The sequence below is a fragment of the Phyllobates terribilis genome, unplaced genomic scaffold (genome assembly GCF_046119375.1).
Source record: "Phyllobates terribilis strain yellow unplaced genomic scaffold, ASM4611937v1 Scaffold_9__5_contigs__length_417890890, whole genome shotgun sequence".
Taxonomy (NCBI): Eukaryota; Metazoa; Chordata; class Amphibia; order Anura; family Dendrobatidae; genus Phyllobates; species Phyllobates terribilis.
Genome location: NW_027362769.1, coordinates 147,066,897 through 147,087,889, shown reverse-complemented (window position 1 = coordinate 147,087,889; position 20,993 = coordinate 147,066,897). Strand labels below are relative to the sequence as shown.

The following is a 20,993-nucleotide window of genomic DNA, read 5'->3' as shown; positions in this document are numbered from 1 at the left end:
TGTGTGCAACAGAGGTTCTGGAAGATGAAAACCTGGAGCCAGTGGAGATCCCTGGGCCACAAGTATGTGTGGTGCACCCCACACACAGCATCGCATCGGGACTGGGACATGATTTCCTGTAGGGTACTAGAGTGTGCAGAAGCAGCATCTTGCCCACAACTACCTCACTCAGGCACCTTACATCTGTACTCTGTGGCCACCGGACCAGATCTTGCAAACTTCCATGGTCAGCACTCAAATGCCGGCATCCTGAGCATCTCTTTTGATTAATTGGCCTTAAGAGATGTCATGACTTGTGCCACGCGACACCATTATGATATTGCAGGGCCGACATTTGAGTTTCAATTCTCAAGGTCCTGGTTTGGATGCAAACTTCAGTAGCTCCTTAAATGCTTTGAAGCTCAGTAAGGTCCTGGTCCTGAGGCCCCTACTGATTTCTTAAGAGATTTTGCAGAGTGGTGCAGCTCAACAGTTGCAAGCGCTACGTTTCTGCATCAGCGTCATCCTGCATAATTCTTGGACTTTCTATATTAGAATGTACTTAACTGTGCATTCGCTCATATGAGAGCTGAGTGCTTCTGTTGAGTCTTCTAAGGATTCCTACCCCCTATTGACCTGCAGTACATCTAAGGGCTACAACATATAAAAAAAACTTCCAGCAGATGTGGTTGTACAAAATACCCTTTACGTAAAACCTGTAGAAAAACCCTGGTCTACAAATTTAAAATGCAATCTTCTTATGTTGTAGCTTTTTAAACATCTTGTAGATTGGTGGATGTCCAGGTCCTGAGACCCCCACCAATGACTCAAAAGACTTCAGCTAAGCAGACAGGACAGAGCTCTTGCATGAGGGTATTTGTAGTGTTTTATGGACCCATAGACATTCTATTAAGCTCGTACATGACTTGATTGCTTTAACCCTTTGCACAACGTACGCAGTACATGTACGGCGCAAATCAGAAGCAGGTGTATTACGCGAGCTCACAGGATGAGCCCTCATTATCGTCAGGTAATGGCTGTGTGTTACCTTCCTTTAGCATGTGGTGGAGCGGATCTCTGCCCTCGATTGTTACCCTCTTAAATGCTGCTATCAAACTCTGATAGTGGCATTTAACAGGCGACGGCATGGGGGGCGCATCATTCCATGCGCTCATCGTCACGCCCATGACTTGATTGCTGGTCGCCTATGACAGCAAGGGGTCTTTTGAAGACCTCCATGCTTGTCATTATGGAGCTGTGGCATTGTTGTATATAGCAAAAGCGATCAGACGATCACATTTTCAAGTCCCCTAAGGGGACTAACAAATACAGTGAAAAGTAAAAAAATAAAAAAGAACAAAATGTGAAAAATATCAAAATAATATAACCATTCAAGTCACTCTCCTTTTACCAAAAATATAGATAATTAAAAAAATACACATATTTTCTATCGCCACTTTCCTAAAAGTCCGTTCTATCAAAATATAAAATTGATTAACCCAATCGATAAACACGGTACACAAAAAAAATTCAAGAATGACAAAATTATGATTTTAGGTCCCTGCAATACCACAAAAAATGCTGTAACAAGCGATCAAAGCTTTATATCTATTCCAAAACGATACTAATAAAAACTTTGTCTCCCCCGCAAAAAAAAATAAGTCATCACACAGCTCCATCAACTGAAAAATGAAAATGTTAAGGGTCTCGGAAAAAGGCGACACAACCCCAAATTTGTTTTTTGCAAACTTCAGATTTTTTTTGTTACCCCTGAAATAATAAAAAATTGGACATGTTTGGTATCAACATAATCATACTGATGAGCGAAATCATATTGCGAGGTCATTTTTGCCACAAAATGTACACACCGTAAAAACAATTCCAAAAAAACAATGTCAGATTTGCATATTTTTTTTTCACAATTTCTCCTAACTTGGAATTTTTTTTCCCATTTTCCAGTACACTATGTGATAAAATATATGGGGTAATTCAAAAATACAAATCATCCCACAAACAACAAGCCCTCATATGTCTATGTGGATAGAAAAATAGGAGAGAAAAATATAAAAGTAATGGCTCTGGAGAGAAGGGGGAAAAAACATTTAAATGAAGAAATGGAAATTGGCCATGTCAGGAAGAGGTTAATACATGGCTTTTTAATAATTTGCGGGGGTCTCACAAGTTACAGCATATTTAGGGGCTTACAACTTATAAAAAAAGTCATTTAAAAGTTTTGTTACACTTTAAAACTTTTTGATACCAGTCTAATATATCCAGTAACTGTCACGATCCTCATGGGCTGTAACTTGCAATATAACTTGAGTGGGTTGTTCTTTTTCCTCAGTATTATTCCAGTATTATTAAACCTTTTCCTATGTGAAATCTATTCTGCTTTCGTTTTTTACATAGAAAGGGATCAGTTTAAATCAGATTAAAAATAGATAGAAAAAAAGATGATTTCAGGTTTAAATCCATTTTTAACAAATTTGTTGTGAGTGTTCGGAACAATTTTTCAGTACAAGTAAATTGCAAATTGGACCTAAATGGGGCATGTAAAAACACACTTACTGTTTTTGTGATAGCTGTTCCCAATGGTGTATTAATACCACATTGCAATTTATTTATTTTATTTTTTTTGCATATATGATCTCACATTATCAGATCATTCACATTTTTATACATTTAAATCTTTATGCGCCTCCTTATACAAATAGATTTTTTTTTTTATTCTGTATTTTCTACAATGTTTTGTTAGCAATTAAATCGTTTTAAAACATCTTGACGGCAATAAAAGATAATTATGTTCACAGATTGCTGCAAATTGAAGTCTTACACCAAATTGTCATGGGATCAATTACAATGACTGAAATATTTTAAAAACTCAGCCTGGGGAATTGTATCGTATAGTCATATAATCTGCCGCTAAAATGCAGTTGTACGCTTGGAAATACCAAGGACTCAAGTTTTCCAATGGTTTAGCAATTCAAAAAAATGAACGTCTTGACTAATTGCAGGGAACCAGTAAAAATGGTTAACACTTAGTTGAGGGGAATACTTTAATACTTTGAAATAATGAGTATTGGTGTAGGAGTAGTTTGAAACTTTTTGACCTTGAAGCAAAATCCATAAAAAGGCCACCAATATTTGTGATGTGGCAAACAAGTGTTTGGGTTTCCTTAGGCATCAGGACTCAAGTGCATCTTCAGCCTCTGCACCTACAGTGGCAAGTAAAAGTTTGGGCACCCCCGGTCAAAATTACTGTTATTGTGAAGAGTTAAGCAAGTTGAAGATGAAATGATCTCTAAGAGGCCTAAAGTTAAAGATGGCACATTTACTTTGTAATTGAGGCCAAAAATATATATATCTTCATCTTTTACGTTTTAAAAATTACAAAAAACAAAATGGGCCTATGCTAAAATTTGGGCACCCTGCATGGTTAGTATCGCTTTTTGTAGCCAGACAAGAGTCTTTCAATTCTTGTTTGAGGGATTTTCATCCATTCTTCCTTGGAAAGTTCTGTGAGATTCCTGGGGTGCCTTGCATGCACTGCTATTTTGAGATCTAGCCACAGATTTTCAATGATGTTCAGATCAGGGGACTGTGAGGGCCATTGTAAAACCTTCAGCTTTCGCCTTTTGAGGTAGTCTATTATGGATTTTGACGTGTGCTTAAGATGATTATCCATTTCCTCTTTTCAACTTCAGCTTTTTTACAGATGATGTTATGTTTTCATCAAGAATTTGTTGTAATTTCATTGAATTCATTCTTCCCTCTACCCATGAAATGTTCCCCATGCCATTGGTTGCAACACAACCCCAAAGCATGATTGATCCACCCCCATGCTTAAAGGTTGGCCAGAAGTTCTTTTCCTGAAATTCTGTGCTTTTTTTTCTCCGCACATACTTTTGATCATTGTGACCAAAGAGCTCTATTTTAAACTCACATCGGTCCACAGGACTTGTTTCAAAAATGCATCAGGCTTGTTAAGATGTTCTTTTGCATACTTCTGATGCTGAATTTTCTGGTGAGGACACAGGATGGGTTTTCTTCTGATGACCCTGAGGTCTTTTGCAGTCAAGCGCAGGTTCTGATTTGCCTCTCTACCAATCCTACGAACAGCTCTCACTGAAATTTTTCTTGGTCTTCAAGACCTTATTTTGACCTCCACTGTTCCTGTTAACTGCCATTTCTTAATTCCATTTCAAGCTGAGGAAAGGGCAACTTGAAAATGCTTTGCTATCTTCTCATAGCTTTCTCCTGCTTTGTGGGCCTCCACTATTTTCATTTTCAGAGTGCTAGGCAGCTGCTTCGAAGAACCCATGGCTGTTGTTTTTGGCACAAGGTTAGAGGAGGCTGAGTTTTTATAAAGCTGGGAAATTTGCATCACCTGACCTTTCCTAACGATGATAGTGAACAAACCATATCCCAAACAGGCGACTTAAGATCTGAAACCTTGGTCAAAGTTATCTGAGCACACAAATCTCCAAAGGTGGCCCATTTTCTTTTTTGTCATTTTTAAAATGTGAAATATGACAATATCTAAATATATATATATATATATATATATATATATATATATATATATATATTATTTTTTTTTCCAAAATACAAAGAAAATTTGTCATCTTTAACTTTAGCCCTTTTAGAGATCATTTCATCTTCAACTTGCTTAAGTGTTCACAATAACAGTAATTTTGACCAGGGGTGCCAAAACTTTCACATGCCACTGTATCACTATACCTGAATCTCGGGCAGCTGATCTGATCAAACATTGAGCTAACAGAAAAAAGGAAAAAATCCAGCAACCAGAATTTTATATATTTCAGTTTTTTGCGGTTGCTGTATTTTTTCCTCTTTTCCAAAGTTCCACAGCTCAGGAAGCCAGCCTGATGCCTCTGTGCACCTCATCCTTAAAGGGGTATTCCCATCTCCAAGATCCTATCCCAATATTTAGTAGATGTAATAATAATAATATTAGCAAATACCTCCAATTAGTGCAGGCATCGCAGGACCTTAGGTATCCATGGTTACGACCACTAGTAACTAGCTAACTAACTGTGACTTTATCACTGGACGTAACCTTGGATACCTAAGGTCCTGCGATGCCTGCACATGAGGAAATAGAGATAGCGAATCAAAAATACTATACTACATTTCTAATTGGAGGTAATTGCTAATATTATTATTATTACACCTACTACATATTGGGATAGGATCTTGGAGATGTGAATAACCCTTTAATTCAGGTATTTCTCACACCGGTGAGCTGATGCTAGTTCATTTTTTTCTCATTGTGCTAACAGATATTGATTCACAAAAAAAAAATCACTTTGCCAGTGACTGGCCCCCTGGGGCCGTGGGGTACTCGGTAGTCGGGCCGGTCGATTCTATTTGGGGTAGTCACGGCGGCAGTGACCCGGTCCGTGGCCCAGGGCGGTCAATCAATGAAAAGTCAATTGGGGAAATAAAGTTTTGGGGATAATGTTCGTGATGCCACCTGTGGTATGCGGCTATATGTGGCTGCCGCTGCTATTCAGATCTACTGGGGCTGTTGATGACGCAGCAAAGATGGTTCAGCTCTCCACGGGCAGAGCTAGGCCCCAGGGCAGTATATGGTGATTGATGAAGTAGATGTTGCTGGTGTAGTGCAAGGCAGGTGGCGCAGCAATTAGTCAAGGACCCAGTGGAGTGCAGTCTTCAAGTATTTACTCACAGTTGTCAAGATGCTCCCGCTTACAACCGCCGAATTATAAACACCCACGTCGTCCTGTGTCCTCCGGGGAAGTGATCCAGCCAACTCTCAGTTAACTTGGGTGCACTTGAACGGGACCACTTTCTGTGTACCTCTCCAGGTCGTCTCTCTGCGCTGGCTCTCTCTCTCCTGCCCTGCGCCTCACACACAGTGTCCCAAGCCAGTGGCCACTGGCCTTGTTGGGTGACGTCTGGTCTGTCCCCTTTGTCCTATACGTCCACCTTTTCAGCGATTGTGTGTGCACATGAAGATACCGCAACCTCCGGTTTGCTAGCTGAGCCTTAAAGTACTCCACTAGTGTGGGGCCGGTCCCCTACTGCGGCCTAATCCCTCCATGATCAGTGTGATCTCGGGCGCACGGGTGGCATCCCACACTCGCTGTGCCCCTAGGATCCCTTCTATCTCTGGAGCGTTTCCCACTGCTCCGGTGTTCTCCCCTCACTTGGAACCCTTTTACTGGGCCCCTTTGCCATCAGGACCTTACTCCTCACGGTCCTCTGAACAACCACTGAACTCCTGCTCCAAGGACTGGAACCAGGAAAATGGACCCTTCTAGATATTTCTACCCTTCTTTTATACTGTTCTGTCTGTGCTCCCCTAAACTACTTCCTCCACCCACCTCCTCTACTTATTTCCACTTTTCTAACAGGGACCAGGCCTGTGCTCTCCCTTAGGAGCTATCTGGACCTTCCCTTATGAAGTGGTGTAGTGTTGGATGTGAGTGTTTGGGTCCCAGATAGTGCTCCCTCCTTACCTGAGAGTGGGGTACCACACCTCTGGCTGAGATGCAGTACCTCTGTGGCAACTGGACCCGCAGGGGCGCCACACCAGAAACCCAAATTTTAGCTTGAGCCTTTCTACAACTTGTAAGGTCAAAAACTAATAATAATTACATAAAAAAGTAAACTTACCTCACTCTCATCTATCCTGGCGGTCTTTCCCTGGTTTGCTTCGTCCTCCTTTCTTCGGTCTTCTCTTCCATCTTTGACACCTCCGGAGCTGATGAGGTCTCAAGTGATGTCATGACATTGAAGGATGATGAATGCTATGACATCGTATGAGCGCTGGTGATCGATGGAGGTGCCAAAGAGCAAAGATGAGTGAAAATGGAAATGAAGACTAGACCTAGAGGAAAGAAGCGAGCCAGTGGACGACCTGGCGGAGAGCTCCAACACCAAGACAGGTGAGAGGGAAGATGGGTGAAATGTTTTATTTTTTACCCCCTCCTTTTACTATACTCTTGGCTTTAGAGAGACTTCAGAGGTAATAAACAGCTTTTACCAACAAGTCAATTTGCATGGAGTGAAATAAATTACCAACGTCAAGCCAGACTGGTAAATTGAATTTCGTCTGATTTTCTCATTTTTGTTACATTGTACATAGTCTACTATGTAATATCTTTCTTGAGTTGGGTTTATCACTAAGGTAGTAGGATTTTGACAAAGCAATGAAGGAGAGCTCCTGCTGCAGCCAGTTGCTCTTCTCCCCGATCTGAGGTTTCTAAGTAATAGGTAGGTGGAATGGAAGATCTCTTGGAAAGCATATGGAAGATATTATAAGACATTATATTAGTTAATGGTAATCTGTCAGCAGGTTTTTGCTACCTCATCTGAGAGCAGCATAATGTAGGCAAAGAGAACATTAATCCAATGATGTATCACTTAGATTACTGGGTGCAGCAGTTCTGACACAATCAGAGCTTTTAAATTTAGAATGAAGCAGAGCTGAGAAAGATAGCCCCGCCCACACCAGGTTCTCCATATACAAAGTCCATAAACAGTGAGCTGCTTATCACAGTGTAGGCCGGCAATGTTAATCTCTTAGTGATAAAACCTTTACAATTAGTGAACAACAACTCGCATTTTGACAAGTGACACATCCCTGAAATCTGTGTTTCAGTCTCTATCTTCTGCTGTCTTCAGATTACATATCAAAAGCCTGCTAACAGATTCCCTTTAATCAAATAAATAATTGCCAGAATGTTTCTTATAATTGGGCATGGAGAAAGTATATTCTCGCCTGAGTTTTGGGTTCTGTCGGAGGAAAATAAAATAACTTTCTTTTCATGTATGTTCTACTTTTTATCTTTCTTTGTTCCAAAGTATTTCTGTTTAAACACAAAAGAATCACTTGTTTATAGATGATGTGATTAACGACCGATGTATGATATATGCAACCTGTTCTGCTGAGAAAAAAAAAACCATGGTGTGGTGTGAACAGAGCTTTAGCATGACAGTAAGATGATTCGCCGATGATTGCTTATGTTAATTTGCTTGATTGCCGTATGTTTTAAATAAAGCACATATTGAGGGTGTTTAACACATTCGTTACTTTCATGCATCTTGTTGTAGCTTCAGGACTACAGCTTCAAGGGATTGAAAAAAAAAGTCTATTGGAGTCTGATGAAACTCTGAGCAATTGGCAGGAAGATTCGCTTTGTAATTCAATTGAGCTTTTCTACAGCTTTTCAAGACAGAATCAATTCCAATAGTGAACATACTGTATTTTTTTATATCTGTACTGCGTGCACAAGTTTTTTTATAGATCTTGTGAATAGGGCATAAAATTAATATAAAATTCTAACAGAATCTGTCAAGATTTCGAAGCAGAATCTGTGCCTAAATCCTCCGTGTGAATACGATCTAAGACTTTTCACCCATGATATATATAATTTATAAGACATTGATTCCTTTAGTGGCCTGTTTTTACTGAAATACATCTATTTTTGGTAAAAAAAAAAAAATAATGATAATGTTTTGCAATTGGATTTCATTAAAAATGCTGCACTTTTTTTCCTTCTATAGTGTGTGTTGTGTTGTCTTTTGTTTCCTGAAGAATAAGTTAAATTAGAATCCATCAGTGAGCACATTATGAAAGGGAGTTTATAATTCTTAAAGAGTAACCGTGACTTTATTTTTTTCCTCTACAAATCAATAGGGCACATGAAAATAGGAAGCCTTGTGATATATCTTATCAGAGAAATTTGCTTCTTTCTACTCCTGGACTGATCTTTCATTGTCAATTCATGGATAAAACCTGTATTCCGTGAAGATGGATTTTAACAATGCTGAGATAGGAGATGACAGTTGGTGCTTTTAAAATTCTATGGATAGAGGAGTAGCTAGAGACAGACATTCCCCATAGAACTTTATGAGCACCAACTGTCATCTTCTATCTTAGTAATGGGATAATCTGTATTCACAGAAGATAGATACTAAATGAGAATTTTAAGAGTGAGTGACTAGTCCAGGAGGAGAGAAAAATGCATTTCTCTGATAAGATATATTACAAAGTTTCTTATTTATTTATACTATAGATTTATGGGAAAAAAAATAAAACAATGGTTACTCTGTAACTTTCTTGTTAAATGAGTTAGGCTCAAATTTAAATTTATCTAGAACTTTGTCAAATTTTAGTAGAAGGTTATCCAATACAATTGGCTCGGACAACTTGGATTTTTTTTTTAACCTCATAACTAGAGATGAGCAAACCTGAATGTAAAATTCGGGGTTCGTACCGGACAGTTAATGTCCAGGGCTAAACTCCAGATACGGACTTCTCCCCGACGTCCGTTTCAAAGTTCTGAGTTCCAAGTGAAGTGAGAGAGAACATTTTTTTTCAATGAGGTTTAAGTTTGGACTAAAGTTTGGGTTGGGTACCAGAACCTAAACTTACAGGGATCCGCTCTTCCCTAACTCATAACTTCTTAGTATATCCACATTTTGTCCTGAAAAATTCTCAAAAAGGGCATCAAAGTTTACAATGCAAGGTAATACTTTGGGAATATTTTTATAGTTAACATTTTGTCTCCTCTAATTCTAGGAATGACCTGTCAAGCACGGACATCATACACGGAAGATGAAGTTCTGTGGGGCCATCGTTTTTTCCCTGTGATCTCCCTAGAAGAAGGGTTCTTTAAAGTAGACTACTCACAGTTCCACGCAACATTTGAAGTTCCCACTGCACCTTATAGCGTTAAAGAACAGGAGGAAATGCTTCTTATATCTTCACCAATTATAGCACCAGCAGTAAGCAACATGAAAGAAAAAAATAATTCTGTAGACACTCTGGATAGTCTGGATGACGTTAGCACAAAAATGCCATCAAAACTCCAGAAAATGACTGGCAGAGAGGACCTACCCAAAAAATTACTCAGAATGAGTTCTACCACTTCTGAAAAAGCTTACAGCATGGGGGACTTGCCAATGAAACTTCAACGAATAAGTTCGGTTCCGGGCAACTCGGAAGAAAAACTGGTCATTAAGACAACAAAGATGATTTCGGATCCGATGAGCCAATCAGTAGCAGATTTACCGCCAAAGCTTCAAAGATTGTCCGGTGGTGGTAGGATGGATGGAAATTTGCCACCAAAATTAAGGAAAATGAATTCCGATCGATTTACATAACGAAAACTTTTTAGGCATTAAATTATAAAATAGGGTGGAAAACGCATCCATAAAATATACAAGGAACCATACCGGTGCAGCTCGTGTGGAGATACAAAAGCCTGTCTTTCCTATAAGGGAAAACCTGTACTCTGCGACAGTTTCAATGGTAGTCAGGACTGTATTGTGTATATAGTGCTTCTTTGATAAGAGACCTAATATGTTTTTACGGTCTTCATAGAACTGAAGTAATACTAATTGGCATGTAGTATCACATCAAGCATGCAATAATAGTGTGCATATTTTGCATATAGTTTTATGGCATGAATATTACTTTATATTGTATAATCTTAAAAAAAAAAAAAAAAAGAAGGAAAAAAAAAAAAAGGAAAAAAGGGGCATTATTCTCCCCCAATATTTTTTAAGACTAGTAATTCTATCATAAGAAAGCTAAAACTATAAGGGCAAAGTTTTATTTCAGATTATCTATTGTTTGGATATAGATTGTAAATATGTGTCCATCCGAGTATATTTCCAATCGCGTTTTATCTCTCAAAACAGAAATTCTAATTAGAACATCGCCGGTTTACTTATTACTTGGGTCATCCTAATATATATTAAAATTGGGATCTGTCACCAGATTTCTCCGTACAAACTGCATACGTTATTAAATAGATCTCTAATACCTGATGATGTTGATGTACTTGCTTTTAAAAGATACATAGAATTATGACTTTATAATCCTTTTCAAAACTTATTTTTATGTATTAAAATAAGCATTTAATAAATCTAGCTCTTGCTGGACTCAAAAATGCTCATCTTAACATAAAGCTTGTACATCTGTTTTCAAAGTAAGTACACCAGCCTCCTCTACATCCTTCACTTGTTGCATGGGTCAACCCCATATATATCAAAATTGGGATCTGTCACCAGATTTCTGCATGCAAGCTGCATACATTATTAAATAGATTCCTTATACCTGATGATGTTGGTGTAGTTACTTTGAAAAATCCATGTCATTATGGCTTTATAATCCTTTTCAAAACTTATTTTTGCCTACTATTAAAATAAGTATTTTATAAGTCTAGCTCTTGCTGAACTCAAAAGTGCTCATCTTAATATAAAGCTTGCACGGGAATTTTCAAAGTAAGTACACCAGTTACATCTACATCCTTTACTTGTTATATGGGTCATCCTCATATATAACCAAATTGGGATATGTCACCAAATTTCTCCATACTAGCTGCATGCATTATTAAATAGATCTCTTATACCTGATGACTTTGCTGTACTTATTTTGAAAATTCATGTCATTATGGCTTTACATTCATTTTCTAAATTTATTTTGCCAACTATTAAAACAAGCATTTTATGAGTTTAGCTCTTGCTGGCCTCAAAAGTGCTCATCTTAATATAAAGCTTGTACAGCCATTTTCAAAGTAAGTACACCAGCCTCGTCAATATCCTATACTTGTTGCATGGGTCAGCCTCATATATATTAAAATTGGGATCTGTCATCAGATTTCTCCATAAAAGCTGTGTACATTATTAAATAGATTTCTTATACCTGATGGTGTTGGTGTAGTTACTTTGAAAAATCCATGTCATTATCACTTTATAATCCTTTTCAAAACTTATTTTTGCCTACTATTAAAATAATCATTTTATAAGTCGAGCTCTTGCTGAACTCAAAAGTGCTCATCTTAATATAAAGCTTGCACGGGCATTTTCAAAGTAAGTACACCAGTTACATCTACATCCTTTACTTGTTACATGGGTCATCCTCATATATAACCAAATTGGGATATGTCACCAAATTTCTCCATACTAGCTGCATGCATTATTAAATAGATCTCTTATACCTGATGACGTTGCTGTACTTATTTTGAAAATTCATGTCATTATGGCTTTACATTCATTTTCTAAATTTATTTTGCCAACTATTAAAACAAGCATTTTATGAGTTTAGCTCTTGCTGGCCTCAAAAGTGCTCATCTTAATATAAAGCTTGTACAGCCATTTTCAAAGTAAGCACACCAGCCTCATCAATATCCTATACTTGTTGCATGGGTCAGCCTCATATATATTAAAATTGGGATCTGTCATCAGATTTCTCCATACAAGCTGTGTACATTATTAAATAGATTTCTTATACCTGATGGTGTTGGTGTAGTTACTTTGAAAAATCCATGTCATTATCACTTTATAATCCTTTTCAAAACTTATTTTTGCCTACTATTAAAATAATCATTTTATAAGTCGAGCTCTTGCTGAACTCAAAAGTGCTCATCTTAATATAAAGCTTGCACGGGCATTTTCAAAGTAAGTACACCAGTTACATCTACATCCTTTACTTGTTACATGGGTCATCCTCATATATAACCAAATTGGGATATGTCACCAAATTTCTCCATACTAGCTGCATGCATTATTAAATAGATCTCTTATACCTGATGACGTTGCTGTACTTATTTTGAAAATTCATGTCATTATGGCTTTACATTCATTTTCTAAATTTATTTTGCCAACTATTAAAACAAGCATTTTATGAGTTTAGCTCTTGCTGGCCTCAAAAGTGCTCATCTTAATATAAAGCTTGTACAGCCATTTTCAAAGTAAGCACACCAGCCTCATCAATATCCTATACTTGTTGCATGGGTCAGCCTCATATATATTAAAATTGGGATCTGTCATCAGATTTCTCCATACAAGCTGTGTACATTATTAAATAGATTTCTTATACCTGATGGTGTTGGTGTAGTTACTTTGAAAAATCCATGTCATTATCACTTTATAATCCTTTTCAAAACTTATTTTTGCCTACTATTAAAATAATCATTTTATAAGTCGAGCTCTTGCTGAACTCAAAAGTGCTCATCTTAATATAAAGCTTGCACGGGCATTTTCAAAGTAAGTACACCAGTTACATCTACATCCTTTACTTGTTACATGGGTCATCCTCATATATAACCAAATTGGGATGTCACCAAATTTCTCCATACTAGCTGCATGCATTATTAAATAGATCTCTTATACCTGATGACGTTGCTGTACTTATTTTGAAAATTCATGTCATTATGGCTTTACATTCATTTTCTAAATTTATTTTGCCAACTATTAAAACAAGCATTTTATGAGTTTAGCTCTTGCTGGCCTCAAAAGTGCTCATCTTAATATAAAGCTTGTACAGCCATTTTCAAAGTAAGCACACCAGCCTCATCAATATCCTATACTTGTTGCATGGGTCAGCCTCATATATATTAAAATTGGGATCTGTCATCAGATTTCTCCATACAAGCTGCGTACATTATTAAATAGATTTCTTATACCTGATGATGTTGGTGCAGTTACTTTGAAAAATCCATGTCATTATCACTTTATAATCCTTTTCAAAACGTATTTTTGCCTACTATTAAAATAAGCGTTTTATAAGTCTAGCTCTTGCTGAACTCAAAAGTGCTCATCTTAATATAAAGCTTGTGCAAGCATTTTCAAAGTAAGTACACCAGTTACACTTACATCCTTTACTTGTTACATGGGTCAACCTCATATATAACAAAATTGGGATCTGTCACCAAGTTTCTCCATCCTAGATGCATACAGTATTAAATAGATCTTTTATACCTGACGATGTTGCTGTACTTACTTTGAAAATTAATTTCATTATGGCTTTACATTCATTTTCTACATTTCTTTTGCCTACTATTAAAATAAGCATTTTATGAGGGTTAGCTCTTGCTGCACTCAAAAGTGCTCATCTTAATATAAGACTTATGCAGCCATTTTCAAAGTAAGTACACCAGCCTTATTAAATTGGTTGACATCAATTCTATTTAATAATTATAGATTGCTCAAAGAAGTAATATGGCAGTGTACATTATGCCTTAAACTGTAAAGTGCGGTGACCAAGTAACTATTCTGCATATCTAAAAAGAAAAAAAAAACAAACGCAAACAAAAAATGATGCTTAAAACTTTCTAAATCATTGCAAAAAGTTTATATCCCATTTAATCTAAACTTGTAGTTTTCCATCCAAACTGGTGCAAATAGTTTTTTTTTTAATTTAGGAATTCAAGCTGAAACAAACAAAGATCTGATTAATTAGAATTTCTGTTTTTAATGATGTCCTCTGGTCTTTTCATTTCTAAATGTTTAGTTTCCATTTTCATCCTAAAAGAATACAAAAAAATATATATATTTAATACTTGATTTTTTTTTAAAAGTGATCTCTCCTTACAATATACATTTTGCATAACTGTTTGACTTGATGAGTTATAGCTATGATGTTTGGGTAAATTTTTAGCCATCTTGTTTTTTTTTTTCAAATGTTATATATCTATACAGTAAAGATATAGTATTATATATATATTTTAATTCTGCCCTTAAAATTCCTTGGGCTATAAAAGCCATAATTTATAAATCATTGCATTGTAATGATCATCATTAATTATTATTATTTTTAGTATTATTATTTTTTTTTTTACTTTCCTCAAAATTCTCAATAACAGGATCAATATTTTCATGAGAAATTGTTTTCAACTTTGAATTAGGTTTTCCCACTTTATTATAGAAAAGACTTCAGTGTGATTCTCTAAAACAAGCTTGCATTAAAGTAACAACATGGATGCTCTGAATATTGCTAATCTTAGGTATAAATGATTATATCTATTCGGACATTACTATATTATGCAGTTTTATATACTTAGATTTATTGATACTATTGTGCTATGAGCTTTTGTACTGTAAAGTTTAAAGGAAAACATTGCATCACTGCAAAATGACGACGATACATTTATAAAAAAAAATAACATTGTATTCATTTCTAGTCAATAGATTGCAGGAATTGCAAAAAAAAAAGGAAACATGTAATAAAAATTCCCCACTAACTAATATACACATAAACTTTCTCCAAAAAATGAATCTTGTGTACTCCTTGGATAGTATTTATTTTTTCTTTTTATAGTGTTTTAAGCACAAACTTATTTTTTATGGGTTCTAGGACAGCAAGAAGAGGAAATAGAATGGATTTTCCTTGTTAGAATTCCTTATGACAAAGATTTTTCAACGTATAGTTCATTAATGGGGTCTTCACAAATTGTTTCCCATACTGATGAATGATCGGGAGATGTGTCGAAAATACTGTTCTAGGGTTCATGTAAATGAGCCAATGAGGTGATGAATAAGCGTTTTGATAGTCCATCGGTTGACCGGTGGCATTTTTATTCCGGCCAATGATCAGGAACGCGTAATTCTAAATGCCCATTCAACCGGTTATCAGTCAATGTAAAGGGGCGTTTACTGTAGCAAATTTATATCTTCAAGCTTGTAACAAGGTATATTATGCCCCCTATACACATTAGACTAACAGAAGGGTTTGGCTGACAGTCTAATGAGTATTGGGGGTTCCGGATAGGACCGATGATGTTGGATGAGATAAGGATCCAGCATGTCCAATTTCGGATGGCCGATCCATTTGTTCTCCCTGAGATAAGCGGCCAGAGATGTTTGGCATCGGATTTCTCATAGAGAACACAAGAGTGTTTGGCAGAGCTCTCCTGTATAACGGAGAGACAGCTGCCATCCGAACGATCCGCTCAACAATCGATCATCTGACAGCCATCTATGGTGGGCTTAAAAGTTGTGGTTTGGCAACAATGGAGAGCTACTGGTTGGAGCATGTTTACTTACTGCATTCTTGGAAAATGTAGGTTCCCTTTCAGCACAATTTTACAGTATACTATACATAAAATATTGAGTTATGCTTTACTTAACATTTATAATGTGTATTTTATCCAGAGCTGCATTCCGAATTCTGAAGGATCTGGAATGTACATGTCGGTGTGACCCCCATTCTGGTACAGCGTTTGTCCAGACCATGCACTGCTGATTTGCATTCCAGAAATTGGAAATAATCACATGATCTAAATCAATGCTCTAATGTTCTACTAAAAGCTGCAACCGATCAGCAACTGCTAATTGGCTGCAGCGGTCACGTAACATATCCATGTCTTGTGATTGCTGAGGGACCACAGTCCTGACATCAGAGAAACGGTGGCGGTCCAGGAGAGTTTACATTTCATTTTTAGCTTGTGTTGCAGCTCTGAGCTATTAAGAAGCGGTTGTCCGCTACCGGAGATCCTCTTTAAATTCTGTAGAAGCCCAGAAGGTCAAAAGTTCATCCGAATCAGGACCAACTGCAACTTTAACTAACGCAATGTGTTCTCAAAGTAACTCAACTGTGAGGGTAAAGGTGCTTTTACATTGCATTCTGTCACACGCTCGGTGGCCCCGTCAGGGCTTACGTCCTAACCGCCCCGCAGAACGGGATTATACGCCTACTGGATGTAGACACTGAGATGTAGTAGACTGCGTCTGAGAGTCCGCCTCGAGTAGGCATATATGCTAGAAAATAATGGATGACAGAGCACACGTTCACTCTATTGGCACCATTGTGGTCTATGGCCCCCCCGGTGCATATGATGCCCGAATCTGGTTTTGAGGGGGATTCTGGACATAAGCCCCGACGGGGCCACCGAGTATGTGACAAAACGCAGTTTGAAAGCCACCTAAACTGTACGATAGTGACCAAAGCCACCTGAAGTTTACAAGTCTGCAAATCTCTAGTTTATTGGAAAGCCACTACTATAGATGAAAACTCATCAAGCGTATCAAACATTTTTTAGCTTCGAGTTTCCACTATATTTTTTGTACGTTTTTAGTATAGAACAGAGGTAATTCAGAGATGTTAGGGGATGAGATCTATAGATCCTTGGTCTAAAAGATCTCGGGAACTCAGGAACACAGAGGTACATATATAATTCTATATATATATATCTGAAAGCTATTTATTCATGTTACATATAAATATAGTCACATGTGCACATTTAAGTATTTTGTTGAAAAGTTTTTATCACTTGAGCACAGAGATTTCTGGGTGCAATATATTTTATATTTTTTGCTTTTGATTTTTTTGACAGTGTATGTTTTTGTTAATGGGCTTTTTCCATTCCTGACACTTTATTCCTTTTTAATGCTACATTTAGGGGTAAAAATGGGTTGACTAGCAGATAAAAAGTTATTTTTCATGGATCAGACTGGTTTAATGAAAAATTTAAATTGCGATGCTCAGTCTCACCAATTCTCCGCAACTCCTGACCCGCCCCTGGTAAACAGGTTTCTACTTATAGTTTCCTTCTCGATAGACAAGAAATGGCAATAAAACCCTGCTCAACTACTGATGGACAAGGCGGGCATTTCCTGACATTTCCTATGTGTCATAACGGGACAAAGAAGTAGTGACCAGGGTACCAGGTAAGCATCAAAACGGGAGCTGTTAGGGATCAATGAAGCTGAGTTTCACTAATTTTTACTAAGTCAAAGCTCTTAGAAAAAGAAGTTTAATCCACGGCACAGCCCCTTTAAAGAAGTCCTCCTCCCATCAAAGTTTTTATCCTTTTAATATATTGCAGTCATCATATTATACAGCACTGTGTACTTACAATTGCTCGTTTTGCCTTTCTACCCAGTTAATTCTTCTCTTTTCTCTGCTCTATGTAGAAACAGGAAGTCTCTTGTCCCTGCATTTATCATTCCCCTTTTCAACTCCTGACCCAGCTGCTCCCTCCTTCTCCTGCCAGGGACTTTTGCAGGGACTTCTGAATCATACAGGGAAAATTCACCTCCTGTTTCTACATACAGCTTAGAAGGACTCAGCTAGTCAGTTTTTAATCACGTGATGTCATAGACCTAATGGAAAAGAGAAGAATTAGCTGGGTAGAAAGGCAAAATGAGCAATTGTAAGTACACAGTGCTGCATAATATGTTGACTGCGATATATTAAGAGGATGAAAACTTTTATGGGAAGGGGGCTTCTTTAAGGTATTCATTTTGAACATGATGAAATAAGTAAACTAGTATACTGTATTCAAGAAAAAGCGTACATATAATAGAATATGGTAATTTTAGACATATTTTAAGATGCCATGAAACCATATAAGATTCTCCATTTGTCGGAATCCACCCACCAGATTAAAATAAAACATAATTTGGCTGTTCATGTTGGACAGGGTAAGAAATTTGTTTGCTTCCGCTTTAGCATTTCCACGATATTTCCTGCATTTAGAACCAACTGTTAATCATATAAGGTTAGAACATTTGATTAATACTTGAAAAATGTTGCATAACACCCAATAAATTATCTGTATTCTGAATCTTGGTGTTTTTTTTTTAATGGTTGATAATTTGTTTATTTGGCTTTCAGCTAAATGGGAATGTCCCCCACAGCGAGGAAGGTCTTCTACTAGTTCATTAGCAGACACAGCACCACCCTTGATTATGGGATGTTCTGTTATTGCAGCTCATCTACATTCAAGTGAATGCTGCAATACAAGATCAAATATAACCTATATAAGAGAGGGGAGCTAAATCTAGAAAAAAAAAATTGGGGGAAATCATCTTAAAATTACACAACTGAGACCACTAAAAAGCTCACATTCTGTTTAGGGGGCATACTGTTGTAGTAGTTGTGATAAGATTTTAAACAATGGATTTTGGTGATTAGTAGTATTGAATGAGCTCATAATAATCATTGGGAGAAATTTGTCAAAGGAATTAACCACTCAAATTCCAGCTCTTATTTTTCATAATCTGATTAGTACCGATATTCCTTGGCGTCTATAGCAGGACCTTCAGACTAAAGGCCTCCATGGGCATCAGAGGAAAGTCATTGCAAAAAGTCAATAGTAGCCAGCTTACCCAGATCGTAGTTTCTCAATCATCTGCCAGGGATCCGCACGGAAATGAGGGAGGCACACCCTCCTGCAATCGCTTGGAACCAAAGCAAATAAAGTCCAGCGGAGGAACCCTTATTTTGGCATTTTTCTTAAAAAATAGAAGAAGAAGAAGACCTAGAAGAAGACCTATACGGTTGAAACGCATAGTCTGTTCCTAGGCAGCTATACTGCCATAAAGTGCCCACTGTATGTACATACCTGGTCTGAAAAGGAATGATGTTCTTTTAAGGATTGTTGAAGAATAAAAAGATTTTAAGAAAAATGCCAAAATGAAGGTTCCTCTGCTGGACTTTATTTGTTTTGGTTCCAAGAGGTATTCCAATGCCCAATACTTTTGTTTCCAGGGGAGATAAGCAGAAGTGTCTGGCAGCAGCTTTCTTCTTCCTCCTTGATGAAAATACATCAATGTTTGGGTAATCTGGAGAAATAGTTATTGGCAAAATGAACATTCAGCTGACAGCTATCTCATGTGTATGGCCAGCTTAAAGGGGTTATCAGGTCTAAATTATATTTTTACTATGAGCCAGAAAACTAACAGGCAGGTAGTTAGCAACTACCTGCCTGTTCTATTCGCTGCCGGGTCTGAGCCGTCAATGACCACTCCTGCCAGTGATTCAGCTGCTCCACATTAGCATAGCAGCTCTTCCTCTTCCGGGCTGCTCTGTCGATGGGGTGTGACTGCTGATGTCATGCTGATTGACAGCCGGCTCCCTGCAGTTAGACAGTGGAGAGCCGGCTTTCAATCAGCATGACATCGGCTGTCTGGTCCCATCAACAGAGCAGAGCAGAAGAGAAGTCGTTTCTCTGTCGATGTGATGTCAGTGGAAGACGCAAAATCACCGGCAGGATGTCGCTGTCCCCTCTGTGTCGACGGAAGTCTGTGACGAGAAGAACAAGCAGATGGTTATCAACTAAATAAACTAAATAAAAAAATATATATTCCCGGATAACCCCTTTAAGGCACTCTCAAAACTAAAAAATTGTCATGATAATGAATGTATAAGTACTGATCAGTTTAACTACCATCAGCCACTACTCCTTTAATTCTGCAATTTCTAGTTTTCTTATCTATAATAAAAGCTCAACATTTCCATCCAGTTCCTCCAATCATGTGCAACTTTCAATGCAGAGCCAATGGGCCACCTTGTTCTATATTTGTAATAGGGTCCCCTGGCCACATAGCTCCTTACCTGGTTTATTTTCTTATTTATGTACTTTGCGTCTCTTAAGGTTTTTTTTTTACATGCCCATTTCCTCTTTTCCACCGTAGGTGGTTACCGACTCCGCCTACGCCTTGTCCTTCCCCTGACTTGCCACTCTTCTACTTTTCCTTAAAAATAATTTAGATATAAAGTAAAACTCATTTGTGGAACATTTTTGCTTACATTGGTATTCGTAAAAAATATTTTTACAAAAATTGTGGTCTTCAGTTTTTCTGGAAATAAATCTAATTTACTTTTCGTACCTTTAGACATAAAAGACGTGATCAGCTATTTGTGCAAGATTCAAAACTGAACTTTTAGGAAAACAGTCCCTGTAGGCGGACACTCCCTGTGCCAAACTATCAATGATCTGATATAGATTGGTTTATTAAATATTTTAAAAGCACAACTAAATCCAAAAGCTCAACATAGATTTTGCTGTGTAACAAGTTGATTTCTATGTTTCAATATATACATATTTGTATTTGGCTCTCGCACTATAAAATCACTCATATGATACATTTCAGTGTAGCTATCAGTTGTCCCCATAGTAATATACCTATTAAGGAAGCCCTCTACGAAATATGTATATTTTTTCTTCACCTTTTTTCTCTTTTTTTTTCATCTAGGACTTTACATTTTTGCCTATATCCAAATTAATCTTTTTATACAGTATTTTTTTTAGACACTACATAATAATAGGTTGTAAAATGGAGAATACCATCAATTTGGATGGCACCAATAGCCATAATTATTGTGGAATGTAATTTCAGATATTAAATAATAATGACACAAGATGTACAGTGTGCAGTGCATAATAATTTAACTCAATAAAGGTTTTTTTTTTTTTTAAGTTTTCTGTGTTTGTACTTGTCTGTTCAGA

At 37.2% G+C, this 20,993-nt stretch overlaps 1 protein-coding gene across 1 annotated transcript in view; it reads left to right on the top strand.

Moving 5' to 3' along the window:
• Positions 1-18,850, top strand: part of KCNJ3 (potassium inwardly rectifying channel subfamily J member 3) — a 376,057-nt gene extending 357,207 nt beyond the window's left edge. The window contains exon 3 of the mRNA XM_073647159.1: positions 9,554-18,850. Coding sequence (XP_073503260.1) covers positions 9,554-10,137 — 584 coding nt within the window. The 3' untranslated portion in view covers positions 10,138-18,850. The remainder of the gene's footprint in view (positions 1-9,553) is intronic.
• Positions 18,851-20,993: the final 2,143 nt, after the last annotated feature.